General features: G+C 43.9%; 5 protein-coding genes across 5 annotated transcripts; 2 read left to right on the top strand and 3 right to left on the bottom strand.

The window, feature by feature from the left end:
* Positions 1 to 243: 243 nt before the first annotated feature.
* On the bottom strand, positions 244 to 1,046 carry LOC111078582. Its single transcript, XM_022373348.2, has 4 exons — positions 975 to 1,046; positions 762 to 917; positions 534 to 701; positions 244 to 460 (listed from the first exon to the last, which is right to left on the bottom strand). The coding sequence occupies exons 1-4, from the start codon at positions 1,032 to 1,034 to the stop codon at positions 305 to 307; spliced, it is 540 nt and encodes a 179-aa protein (XP_022229040.1). The 5' UTR covers positions 1,035 to 1,046; the 3' UTR covers positions 244 to 304.
* Positions 1,047 to 8,641: 7,595 nt separating this feature from the next.
* Positions 8,642 to 10,255, top strand: LOC111078559 (succinate dehydrogenase [ubiquinone] iron-sulfur subunit, mitochondrial). The gene is made up of 3 exons (XM_022373298.2): positions 8,642 to 8,815; positions 9,128 to 9,564; positions 9,627 to 10,255. Exons 1-3 carry the CDS (start codon positions 8,753 to 8,755, stop codon positions 10,018 to 10,020), a joined length of 894 nt encoding a protein of 297 aa, XP_022228990.1. The 5' UTR covers positions 8,642 to 8,752; the 3' UTR covers positions 10,021 to 10,255.
* On the bottom strand, positions 10,139 to 10,828 carry LOC111078560 (anaphase-promoting complex subunit 15A). Its single transcript, XM_022373299.2, has 3 exons — positions 10,627 to 10,828; positions 10,477 to 10,564; positions 10,139 to 10,415 (listed from the first exon to the last, which is right to left on the bottom strand). The coding sequence occupies exons 1-3, from the start codon at positions 10,753 to 10,755 to the stop codon at positions 10,303 to 10,305; spliced, it is 330 nt and encodes a 109-aa protein (XP_022228991.1). The 5' UTR covers positions 10,756 to 10,828; the 3' UTR covers positions 10,139 to 10,302.
* Positions 10,829 to 10,918: 90 nt separating this feature from the next.
* On the bottom strand, positions 10,919 to 11,428 carry LOC111078561 (ubiquitin-like protein 5). The gene is made up of 3 exons (XM_022373301.2): positions 11,322 to 11,428; positions 11,125 to 11,263; positions 10,919 to 11,055 (listed from the first exon to the last, which is right to left on the bottom strand). The coding sequence occupies exons 1-3, from the start codon at positions 11,358 to 11,360 to the stop codon at positions 11,012 to 11,014; spliced, it is 222 nt and encodes a 73-aa protein (XP_022228993.1). The 5' UTR covers positions 11,361 to 11,428; the 3' UTR covers positions 10,919 to 11,011.
* Positions 11,429 to 11,753: 325 nt separating this feature from the next.
* On the top strand, positions 11,754 to 12,199 carry LOC121404152. Its single transcript, XM_041593252.1, has one exon. The coding sequence runs from the start codon at positions 11,847 to 11,849 to the stop codon at positions 12,126 to 12,128; it is 282 nt and encodes a 93-aa protein (XP_041449186.1). The 5' UTR covers positions 11,754 to 11,846; the 3' UTR covers positions 12,129 to 12,199.
* The last annotated feature ends 128 nt before the right edge of the window (positions 12,200 to 12,327 follow it).

Here is a 12,327-nt window from a genome sequence, read left to right as displayed (position 1 = left end):
TAATTGCGAAATAAAACAAGGATGAGCTCCGTGTCAAGATCACGCCACGTGATTGCGCGCAGAGTTCCAGTACTCTATTCAACGTATAAAACTTGTAAATATTTAGGGATTCCATAATTTTAGGTATTAGTTTTTGTTAAACTAAATGACTAATGAAGAGGGTTGTACCCTATTTATTTCTGTAATCTATTCAATGTGAGGCCACGAATAAAACTCATTGATTGAATAACTTTATCCCAAATATCCCAAACAAGAACAATATTTATTTAAACTCAGAGCAATCCAATATACACAATTAAAATAATTAAGAAAGAGTGAAATAAAAGTTCACTTCAGCACGTTTTACATTGTAAGCGAACCAGTTGGATTGGAAGAGGTACTCCCCCTCAGGAAAGGGAAGGACTTCCGTAAAGTGCCGATTGATAAAGCCCACAGAAACCTTATCGACCACGAGATCATGCTGGAAATAAAAATGAGCAAAGATAAGTCTCTTCGAAAAGAAATTCAGATATTCGAGTATAGCGTACACTTACATCGAACGGACAAGAGTGGTTCATATTTGAATATGAGCTGAACATATCATGAATGAAAACAAAAACAGGGTTAGACTTTCGATTTGCCAATACCTTGCAAGCATCTACAGTGATGTTGTAGAGGAACAGCTTATAGCCACTGTATCGCTTGAGCAGAGCAAAGTTCACCTGTAACGATAGAATTTACAACTGCCCGAAAATAAACAAATATTATGTATGTAAACATACTTTCACTCTGGTAACGGGAACTTTAAACAAATTCACTTTGACGGAAACATATTTGTAGCTTCGATTCACCGACTTCAGATAGCAATACTCAAAATCATCGAATTCCTTGTCCAATGAAGTGCACTTGATGTTGGTAAACTCCACTTTCGAAGTGATCTAAAATATGTGATCATTATTACAACGATTTTTATTTGGAATCGAAAGGATACGCACTTCCCTAACTAGATGTAGAAAAAAAATCAGTTGAACCAGAAGAATGATCGTTGAGCTCATTTTGAAAATGAATGAAATAACAAAAGCCATTGTGATACGTTTTATATTTCGCAAATATCATAAGAGCATTTACCCCCATTTGGAACAAGTGTTTAAAGTCATATTAGATAGCCAATCCATTCCCATACTAAGTTTGGGGATATCAAAATGTGTTAGTACCCTTCCCAGTGAACCAATATCATGTGGCTATTAAACGTTTATACTGCTACTGTTTAATAATGTATTTTAGGGCATCCGCTAAACAGATTGGATGTATTTAAATGATTCGTCGTGTGCTAGCTGTCTGGCTGGAAGCACTCTAAATAGTATATTGCTATTAGTGTTCACATATTTAGCTTAATATTTTTATATCTTTTTTTTGTTCTTTATGGTCCATTTGGTTTGTTCAAATGGGTATGCCACAGACTAATATAGCTGTTCACTGGTTGACTGGGTTGAAAGTTTTAAACAGGCGGCTATCTGTAATCTATGACCTTATGAAAGAATATAACAATTATGTACTGTGAACAATCAGATTTATTAGTTCTGCGACGTGTGTTTGCTGTACCCCCATTAATATTTTAGAACTATCATTCATTCATTTCCTCCCAGCAACATGTTGCTGCCACTCAGTTTCTGCTTCTTGGCAACAAACTGTTGAGCGTTTCTTTGGTGAGTCGTCGCATTCGAGCAACTGTTCATCGCCTGTTGAACCATCCTCCGCTCCCGGTCCGCCTCCTCGCCACCGTGCTCCATCATACATACGAATGTACGAATAACAAACACTTGACTGAAATTGCACATTAAATGGAATTGCAATACAAAACAATCAACGTGTCAATTAAATAATGCAGAACAGCGGCAGATGGCTGACTGGCTGTCCAATTGGGTCCTGGCATGGATGTATCACTGGCAGGTGGGGAAATCCTCTGATGCCGATTCAATCCCAGCCGAATGTCCATGAAAAGGTGTGAAAATGCAAAGGTTTTCTTTTGTTTTTCCTGCCTTTGCTGGGTCTCCTGGCTGATATTGTTGCTGTGGTCGCCAGCCGCAATATTTACGGCACTCGAGAGTGCCTTTATTTCCGCATGAATCATTCCTCCCAGCACAGCCCTCTCAGCGCGTATAAATTCTTTGCTACTACTTCTTTCTCCTGGCTTTCCCACATCCATGTCCCTCCGCATTGGGTGTGTGGTGGTGTCTGTGTCTGTAGCATTTTTTATGTGCTGCCCATCGTAGACATTTTTTCGGCTGGGCTCTGCAGGGAAATTCCAGGAATTTATACGGCCGCTTTGCCTGTTGAATTTGTCATCACATGCTGATGGGTTCCCTTCTCCGTACACAACAGTACGAGTATGTATGCATGGCATGGCAGGTCAGGGTAGTGGAGACGCGACACAACGACAGGCCCGGCCCTGTCGGTAATTTTGATAAATGTGTTCTTAATAAACTCAGCTGGTACGAGTATCCTGTCGTGGTCTGGGCCCCGGCCTGGCTGTCATAACGGAGGCTACAATGTCTGGTTTCTGTGGCAGCTTTAATGCATTTTCTTTTTTTTTTTTCTGCCCATTATCGGCGCTTCTTGCCACCTGTACTAATGGCATTTCCTGTCCCAGTCAGCCGTAGCCTGGCCATTAGCAAGAAAATCCTGTTGCACATTGATCGACAACACAGTGTTGTCCGTGTTGTCCGTGTTTTCCGTGTACGTGGCATGGGCTTAACTTGCTGTCAGGACATGACTGGGAGGGAGTCTGTCCGTCAGTATGTCAGGGTGTGGGTGGTAGTTGTTAGTGTGTGTTTATAGCAGGGTTGCACCTGCTTTTCCACCTTGCTGATGTCATTGGTATTGGTAGAGTGTCTGTGTCTGTTAGTCATTACACTTTACTCTTTAGTTGCATTAGTGCTTATTCAATCAACGTTCAGCGCTCAAATTGCCTGTTAAGGTGGCCCACATCCTGCCCTGCCTGTCTGTCCTGTCCTGTTACACCCATGCAAATGTGTGTAAATTATGGCCGCGTAATTTGATTAGCCGATAGATGAGGCAGCGCACGGACATAAGCTGAAATGTAAACTTCGTTTATGGCCCGCTTGGAGCTTTCTCATGACCAGGTAATAAACACACATCCGCCCTCCCATGAGCTAGCCATCAAGTAGGCTGAAAATAGTTCCCCCAACAAAAGCGTAGCCCACTTTTGTGGGCGTGTGTGTCATAAATGTTTACAAGTAGCTGGACAAGCGATTTAATAAAACGTTCTTTGAGGAAAGGGATTAAAATGAACATGTAGCACGTTGCAAATAAGTGTTTAAGCGCCTTATGCTATATTCTAAGTAACTTGTATATTTGTATAATTTGTGTAGTTTGCATAAGTCCCCACAATATTCAAATTGCACCCAATCAAAATCTGTTCTAAATTCTGCTAAAATCCATGTAAAATCCGGCTAAATCAAAAGTTAACAAACGCAATGGACTCCCTCTTCATTTGCATTCAACCAAAAACTTGATTATCCGAGCGATTTACCGAGCAAAAGCAGAGTAGAGAGCCCAGTTGAGGAGGAGGTGGAGGTGGAGCAAACTGTGTGCTTAATGAGCTCGGTGAAATGTGTGCTTAAAATTAACTTTTAGCTAGCAGCACAAACTGATGACAGAGACAGTGTTTGAGGGTTGTCCTGGTTCTGCAGCTGTTGCTCCGCCAGACGGGACGCTCATAATTACGCATACAATTTGGAAGGCAGCTTCACTTACTAGTTGGATGGCAGAAGGGTGTCTCCAGTGGCCCAGACTTGCTTTAATAATTAAGACCCGGACAAATCAAGACATCCTTGAAGGCAACAAAACTTTCCAACATAAACACTCAGAGGATGGATGAAGTAGCGAAGAGCAAGCCATGAGAATTTGTGAGGACAACATTGGGCTGGTCGAGACGCAAAAGGCAGACACCGTCTGTCATCTGCAAGCCATCCAGCAACCAGCAAGTGCAGCCAGTGGAGAGCAGTGGTTGGGGTTGGAAAAACCCCTACTAAAAAACTAATTTCTCGCTTTGTTGAGCATAATTTTATGCAATTGTTTTTTAGATGGAATTGTAGAGTGAGAGCCATAGAGACCCACCCGCACATTGGCCCAAAAAAACTCGCATTTCCATTCGGTTTCTCTTTGATTGCGTTCGCTGCATTGTTTTCCTCATTATATGCAGCTATTGGAAGGCTTGCTTTATGAGCATATTGATGCAATTAAAATGCGCCTGTTGGCGCCATACGAATGCGTAGGCTGCAATTCGGGACTTAATCGTTCGATAATTGGATTAATTAATGGCCTGTGGCACTGCGATCATGGCGAGTACTGCTCCCCACTCAAAGCAGTTGGCACCTTGGGGAAAGTTCAATGTCGTTCAGCCAGCCGCTGTAATGGGTTCTTCGACTGGGGTGCCGTGCAGGGAGCTCGAACCCATTCAAAATCGTTTTGGGTGCACTGAACGGGCCGCAGCACCTGCGCTTCATCAGCTAAAAAAGCAGGGCAGCAATATTGAAACCAATTTACATTTTGTTGTACCCTTTTTTTTGTTGGTCTCTTCACCTGTCTATTTCTCTATAGCCAGCCAGTACTTTGGGCCACTCTGTTCTGCCTTTGACTCGCTCGGAATTTATTGCTCAACTCCACAGAGCGTTCAGTTCGGGATAGAGCTGCGGCATAGGAAAAAGCATTCAAACTGAGTGTGTAAGTTTTAATTTTATTTTCTCACTTCATTTGGAGGGTTTATTCACTCCGGGCCTGGCCATGGCGCGTACAACACTTTACATACATTTGCATAAGCGGCCGAGCAGTTTAAGCAACCTGTCCGGGTAGGTTAATAAACGGGCTTCACGCTCCTTTTGCTTAGCAAAGGCAAGGGCCGGGACAGCCGTTTAAAGCCATCTCGTAGCGAGTCGCTCAAGTTTTATGGCTCCTGAATCGCACTGCGGATTACAGATTACAGATGGCGGATTGCGGATGGCGCTCAGGTGTGACGAGGATTCTTGTCGGGCTGCTGATTATTTGTGGCTTACTGCCGTAATGCGACGCTTATCACATGGGCATCGCATTAGCAGTGTTTAAAGACAGTCGTGAAACGACCTTGAAAGGACTCCCCAGCACCGGTCTCCACCCAGCAGACTGTTTGATTAGACCGGACCCTGGTGCGGCAAGCAAATATTGTACAAATATCGCATTTGGTTGTTTTCTTGGCTTTGTTTGCGTATTTAATCAAGGAAGCCCAGTCCCAGCGGCTATTAAATGTGCAAATATTAGCCAGAACTAGGAGCTGAATCGGGGACCAGAATCAGGGACTGTGGCTAGGGCTATGTGGTGGTCCTTGTGTGTCCTTGTCAAATACTGTTCTCTCTTTGAGGGATGTGAGCACTTATCTGTGACCCACTTGCAGCCTAACTTATTTATAAGTATTTCATTGGTTGGAGTCATGCAAATTTGTCGGAATTATTCATGATACAGCAAGGACAAAGCCATGATTAAGCAGTTATGCGCTGGAACCTATTAACCTTCAAGCTCTCTCCCCAAATATATTCTCACACATCTCTGCGTAGCAAGTTATCCTATAGATTCCTCTTAACGCTGTGTTTTGTATTAAAGTTTTGCCCCCCATTTGCTTTTGTGGACTGTCAACGCTCCAACGTCCCAACGCGTTTACGAGTATGCCGCTCCAGCAACAACAATAGTAATAATTATGGACCCTCGACTACGTGCCACTATCCAAAGCAGCCATCGCTCCGTTCGTGCCTTAAGCACCCATCCAGCAGGAGGACCAGCAGCAGATTCAGCCCCAGATACGGCAGGGCCATTGGGGATGGCACGGGTAGACTCTCTCGAACTGTCGCGCTTGATGCGCTTTTGATAACTTGTTTGAGTTTTGTTTGAGCCTTCTGTCTCGGCCTGACATCTTTGTTGCGTGTTGCCTGTTGCCTGCTAGCTGTCGTCACTGTCAAGAGGCAGCCCCGCGTGACTTGGCCACCAATTCTGTAGCTATCAGGTTGATAAATAGTTTTTTGTTTTGCTCTCCTTGGATTACACAGGTCCCACGAGCCCTGCCGCTCCCCTCGAGTTGGTTTAAATTAAAAAGCGTCCAGCAAACAATTTTCCTCAACTACAGAGAAAAATTCCTGGTATCGCTGAGGGCAGCTTTGCAACCTTATATTTCCCCTTTTTTTTTATTTTCCGCACAGGTGTTGTAGTTCCCAAGCGCTATATGTATGTACATATATTTTTTTATTATTCGCTAAAGTCCTGGCTTTAACATTGCAGTGCCCTTGAGTAAAACGGAAGCATATTAAATGTATTTAAAATAAAACAAGATTTTGCACTCAAAGCACGCTGTCAGCTTATGCTGGTGAATAGTTTTTCAGAGATCTGGTAGCGATTCTTGACACCCTCTGCTAACTAATCCAGATATTTGCGATCCCTATCCATAGAAGATCCCCTCAATAATGGGGCCAATTGCCGGCAATTGGTGTCAATTTACGTAGTTCTTTTTTTGGTAATTTGAATGGCATATTGAATGTCTCACATATACAACAAGGGGCCTTCGATGTTTACGCCGAGGATTTCTCCATAAATAATCCATTGGAACATGTAACAAAATTGCGTCAAGTGGTCGCACACACAGAGGCACATAGACTGTGGCATTACATTGGCGGGTGGCGGCTGCGTGGGTGTCTGTTTTTTATGGCACCCCGGGGAAATGACGTACGACTACATTACCGAGTATGAACGCCAGTTTAATATACAAAACTTGACAATATTGTCACACAGTTAACACGGATACACACTCACTCACATGGGCACTCTCTCCAACAGCAGGGCAACACACGTGCAGCCAGACAAATGTGCGAATAAAATTGCTATTTTTGTGCTGCTTGCGTCTATTGTTAGCCCAATGAAAAAGTTATTCAAGCTGTCATCTAAACACACACACAGACACACACCACTAGAATGATAAATAAATGGTTTGTTATAGCAGCAGCAAATCGATCATTTTTCCACAGTAAAGCCAAATTGTTTTATGTGAAAAAATCTGCTAAAAGAATCTTCATATGCGGCTTGGCGTACATAAATATTTAAAGCACATAAACAATGGAAATTCAATTAATCATTTGGAATATATATGGGCAATTCATTTTGTGGTTTAATTCTGGCCAAAACCCCTCAAAGTAGGCAGAAATTCGGAGCCAGGCCAGCCAGCTATCCCGTGCTTCTAGCCACAAAAGCAAACCAGTCTTGAGGCTCTTCTGTTGGCCATGCTTTAGTAATTATTCGGCCGGCGCCAAGCGTTGACGTCATTTGCATGCACTGGCAGCACTCAAAACGAAATCAGAACAATTCGCAGCCGGGGAGATAAATCTAAAGGCTCTTTGTTTCGGCCTCACTTCCGCTCCCTCCGTACTTACTGAATGTAGTCCGAGTACACAAACAAAATCTCTCGCTTGGCGCACTCTTCAAACGTTTTTATTTAAGTTCTGGCCATTGTTTTTATTTGCCTTTAATGGCGGCTGGGTTTGGGCTCCTGAAGCAGGTGGAGTCCGTCCATCCCTCCCCTCCCGCCCCATCCATCCCCTCCGCTGAGTGGCAGCTTTAGTGTCGGTCTCTGTTTGCTTTAACATCGAGAAAGTTTTGTTCTTCTTTTCAGTCGAGGCAGCGACTCATAAAGCAGGCTGAAGCCCCACTCCTGGTTCCTTTTTTCCTGAACTTGAAGTTTTTTTCTTTCTTTCCTAGGTGCGAATTGGAAGGCGATGGGCTGGCAGGCCGCAAAACTTTTTCTCCACTCTCCTTCGCTCCGGTAAGAAAAGGTCACTGAACAATTGACAAAGTCGCTCTTCCGTTTTCCTGGGGTTCAGCAAACGCCATTTAAAAAGTTTTACATAATAGTTGGGCCCGGCACTTGTCAAGTGCCTATTAAGCTAAAGATCTTGTCCAAGGAAAAACAATGACAGGCGCTGGCTGCCTGACCAGCGTTTGATGCGGAAATTCAATCAAAGCTCGCTCAATTAAAAGCTGTTATTGGAACTCTACGAAGAACACTCATTAGGTTGAGTGCAGTAGTTCATAAGTTTGCTCATCCACGGGACACACACACACACCTCAACATCGGATTCTGTACAGCTTCCAATTACCGTCATTTGTCAATGTTGTTAATGGATTGCATTTTAAGATATATTTTTGGTGTCGGACTAAGAAAAAACTTTTTTTTTCCTTTGATTTAGTTTCTATAAGAATATTCTTTGAAGATTTGAATTCCGCGGCTACATTTAGCCATTTTTGTGTACTACGGATGCAGAGGGTGCTAGGACAAGAAGGTATTCAAGACTACAACTATTACGACTAAAACTTAAAAGACCCTCATATAATGTGGTACATTCGCATTTGCATTGCATTTCCAATTATAACTGTTTCCTAATCGCATATCTGTTAACATTGTGTATCCATGTGTACAAATCTTGGATTTTTGTTTTCAAATAAAGCGCCAAATAAGTTTCACTTATCGCACAAAAGTATCGATACTACCAAATATTGATTTTTATATATCCAAAAAATATCACATCACAGATATATCTTCAACCAAATATCAGAACCGATATATTGATACATCGATATTTATTTAACATCCACAAGAAAAACAGTGCAAATTGTTAACAATTTTTTAATTAATTAATTGCAAACGCAGTGCCGTTTCAATTGCCCAAACAGTACGAGAATCATGTTGGTCAACGAAGCTAGACAAGTATTGAGCCGTGCCAGTTCCCTGGTGGCACGTCACCAGGTAAGAAAAAAGGGAATGGTGGCTCCTGGTCGCAGAGAGCAGAGCTCATGGGCGGGCGGCTTTTCGGCCAGTGCAGTTATATAAGGCGGGCCAAAAGTGCTTGGCCAATAGATAAAGCCGATAAAAATCAAAAGAAATGAGTCGCAGTTTGAAAAATTAAGACGAACATTTGCGATTATGTAAACGTTACTGCACCCAGCAATTGGAGAAAATCGTTATGGCGTGACTGCAGCCAGGCCAGACATTCGGTCTAACTGGCACACTTACACACACGACAACAACACACTAACATTATCTCCGTATTTCTTGCAGCTGCGCGCCATCAGCAATGGCACTGCCCAGTTGGATCAGCAGGCCCAGCCCAAGGAGGCCAAGGAGCCGCAGATCAAGAAGTTCGAGATCTACCGCTGGAGTCCGGACAATGCTGGCGAGAAGCCGCACATGCAGACCTACGAGGTGGACCTGCGCGAATGCGGCCCCATGGTGCTGGATGCCCTCATCAAGATCAAGAACGAGATGGATCCGACTCTGACCTTCCGTCGCTCGTGCCGCGAAGGAATTTGCGGCTCCTGCGCCATGAATATTGGCGGCACCAACACGTTGGCTTGCATTAGCAAGATCGATACCAACACCTCCAAGTCGCTGAAGGTGTATCCCTTGCCGCACATGTATGTGGTGCGCGATCTGGTGCCGGACATGAACAACTTCTACGAGCAGTACAGGAATATTCAGCCCTGGCTGCAGCGCAAGTAAGTAAAAACGAGCCATCAACAGAGCCAACACTCATCTCTGTCCATTCGCGCTCCCACAGAAACGAGGCTGGCGAGAAGAAGGGTCGGGCCCAGTACTTGCAATCAGTGGAGGATCGCTCCAAGCTGGATGGTCTGTACGAGTGCATTCTGTGCGCCTGCTGCTCAACCTCTTGCCCATCGTACTGGTGGAATGCGGAGAAGTATCTGGGCCCCGCTGTCCTCATGCAGGCCTACCGGTGGATCATCGATTCGCGTGACGAGAACTCTGCCGAGCGTCTGAGCAAGCTAAAGGATCCCTTCAGTGTCTATCGTTGTCACACGATCATGAACTGCACCCGCACCTGTCCCAAGGGCCTGAATCCGGGCCGTGCTATTGCCGAGATCAAGAAGCTGCTTGCCGGTTTCGCTTCGAAGCCAGCTCCCAAGCTGGAGACAGCGGCTCTGCACAAGTAAAGCCAAGTTTCTTCATCTTTTTTGTTCGTGCTTTCCCCCGAAACCCAAGCCAGTAGGCAACGCGTTGCTAAATTGTAAAAACAATTTGACAGATCCAGTGCAGTGCAAAATCCTCCAACCGATTTGCTTACAATGTTTTAATTTATTTAAGCTTACAGTAAACAAAATATATTATTACAGTTTTAAAGGGAACGTGTGTAACGCAAAAATAAATAGTTAATTGTGTATCCACTAACGCTTCTGCCTTTGCATTAACTTCAAGGGGCACGGGGTCGTAGTCGCCTATTCATCTACATCTTCGGGCGTATAAAAGTCTTGAGTAACTGGAATGACCCGATCGTTGGTCTCGTCATCCTCCTCGTCGTGACTGTCCGTGTCCTCGCTGTCGTCGTTGGCTGTGGAAGAGGGTGATAATTGTGATCTGTTTACTTGGGAATCAAGTTCGTCTCAACTCACCATCTTCATCATCCGTCTCGATGCCCGGTATCGTCAGCATCTTGCCCAAAGGCTGCAAGTCTGTCCCAGCAGTTTTGAGGGACTCACGCTGCCATGGAAAATTATGTTGATTGCAAATTATGGCCCAAAATGGAGGCGGATGGTGCTTACCCAGTTGCTGCGTTCGTCCTCGTAGCGCCTGGTCTGCGCCTCCTCGATAACGGATGCTGGCGCCATGTCAAGCCAATAGCGATTGGCCACTGAGACCTTGAGACTGGGAAAGAAGGGGATCATCGGCATAATACGGAATTTTCGACAGCAGTGCAAAATTTAATTTCCACTCTTGTTATTGTTTTGATGGACGCCTTCTTGATGATATGGCAACGCCACGCCGCGACTCGCGGTATCGAAAAGAACTCTGAGGTATCGAAACCAGAATACCCAAAAACAAAGGCAATTTGAATAAATATTTGTGTGAATTTGTTTATTTATCTATAGTAGCTATAAAAACGGACTCTTGCGCGATGCAGGGGAAGGCATCGTCACTAATGCATATTTATTGGTAGTAAAGTTCCAGATTCATGCCGTCATGGATTTCATCTGCAGAAGAGATTTACAAAAGGAAAACAGTTTTAAATATTGCTTCAGCTACATTATTCAATGACGTACAATCAGATAGGCGGATGGGATCCTTGTAGATTGTGTACCATTTCTTCAGTACAATCTTCTCGTGTTTTGTGCCTGTTTGTGCCGCTATAAGTTTCTTCAAGTCTCCAACAGTGTCGTCCGGGTTGCACTTGACGCGCACCTGTTTGGTATATGTCAAAGTTAGCGCACGTAATTTGTATATGTGTGTAGCTAGTTACCTTTTTTCCCAGTCGATCGTTGCAAGTTATTTCTATCATTTTTGTCTATAAAAAAAATCCACAATAGCACAGTTAGTGGTGATATAGATATAGAACGATATTTTGATGGTCGATAATATGGATGTCGATATTTGTATGCGATAAGCTGAATAAATTACGTTTTCAATTTACATTTATTTGAAATTGGATCTTCTGGGAGCTATAAGTTCAGGTATAACTTACTTTCGTGAAGCTTGTTTTTGACAGAGATATGATTACAAGAGATCGGAGGAGTCCATTGCACTGCTGTCAACATCTCATCATATGTTATTGTGTTTTTTTTGTTCATTTTTCCAGCTGCTTGCAAATTGAAAAAAACAGATGCGCGACCTTTGTTGTGTTTTTTCATTTTATTATTGTGAGGAGGAAACTGTTTTATTGTTTGTCCAAGCTCAAAAAGGTGCATTTCTCTGTTGTATTTTCGCTATGCAGCGGACAACTACATATAATACGCAGGTGGCAAGCCCGTAGCAGAAAGACACGAATATGCCGCGCTCCTACTCCAGCTCCTTGTTGCTCCTCCTGGCGATGGTGATGCTGATGACGCCACTGCCTTTCGCCGCCCATGCTCAGATAGTGCCCCGAGGCCATTGCAGACCCACACCCATCCGCGTCCCGGCAGGTGGCATGGTCTGCGAGCAACGATGCTACACGCCCGGTGTCCCACCATTCCACTGTAGGCGCTTGCCCCTCACAACTGATCTCCAAATCTGCGGCAGGAACTGTTGTCGCTCCGGCCCCCACTGCCTGCAGTTGCTGCGAACCTAACTGGATTAATTTATCGACAGATCGCTTGATAAGTAAATAAATAGACATAATAAACGCTTCTTAATTCCGGTTGAGGTAACGCTCCTTAATTACACTCAAATCACAAGCGTTCCCGCGCTCAAAGATATGACCTAAATATATCTTTCACATTGGTCAATTATGTTACTTACATTTTCCTGCAATTATTTGGAACTAGTCA

Source organism: Drosophila obscura, unplaced genomic scaffold (assembly GCF_018151105.1).
Source record: "Drosophila obscura isolate BZ-5 IFL unplaced genomic scaffold, ASM1815110v1 contig_186, whole genome shotgun sequence".
NCBI lineage: Eukaryota > Metazoa > Arthropoda > Insecta > Diptera > Drosophilidae > Drosophila > Drosophila obscura.
The sequence above is the reverse complement of the archived record's forward strand: the minus strand, read 5'-3'. Positions and strand labels throughout refer to the sequence as shown.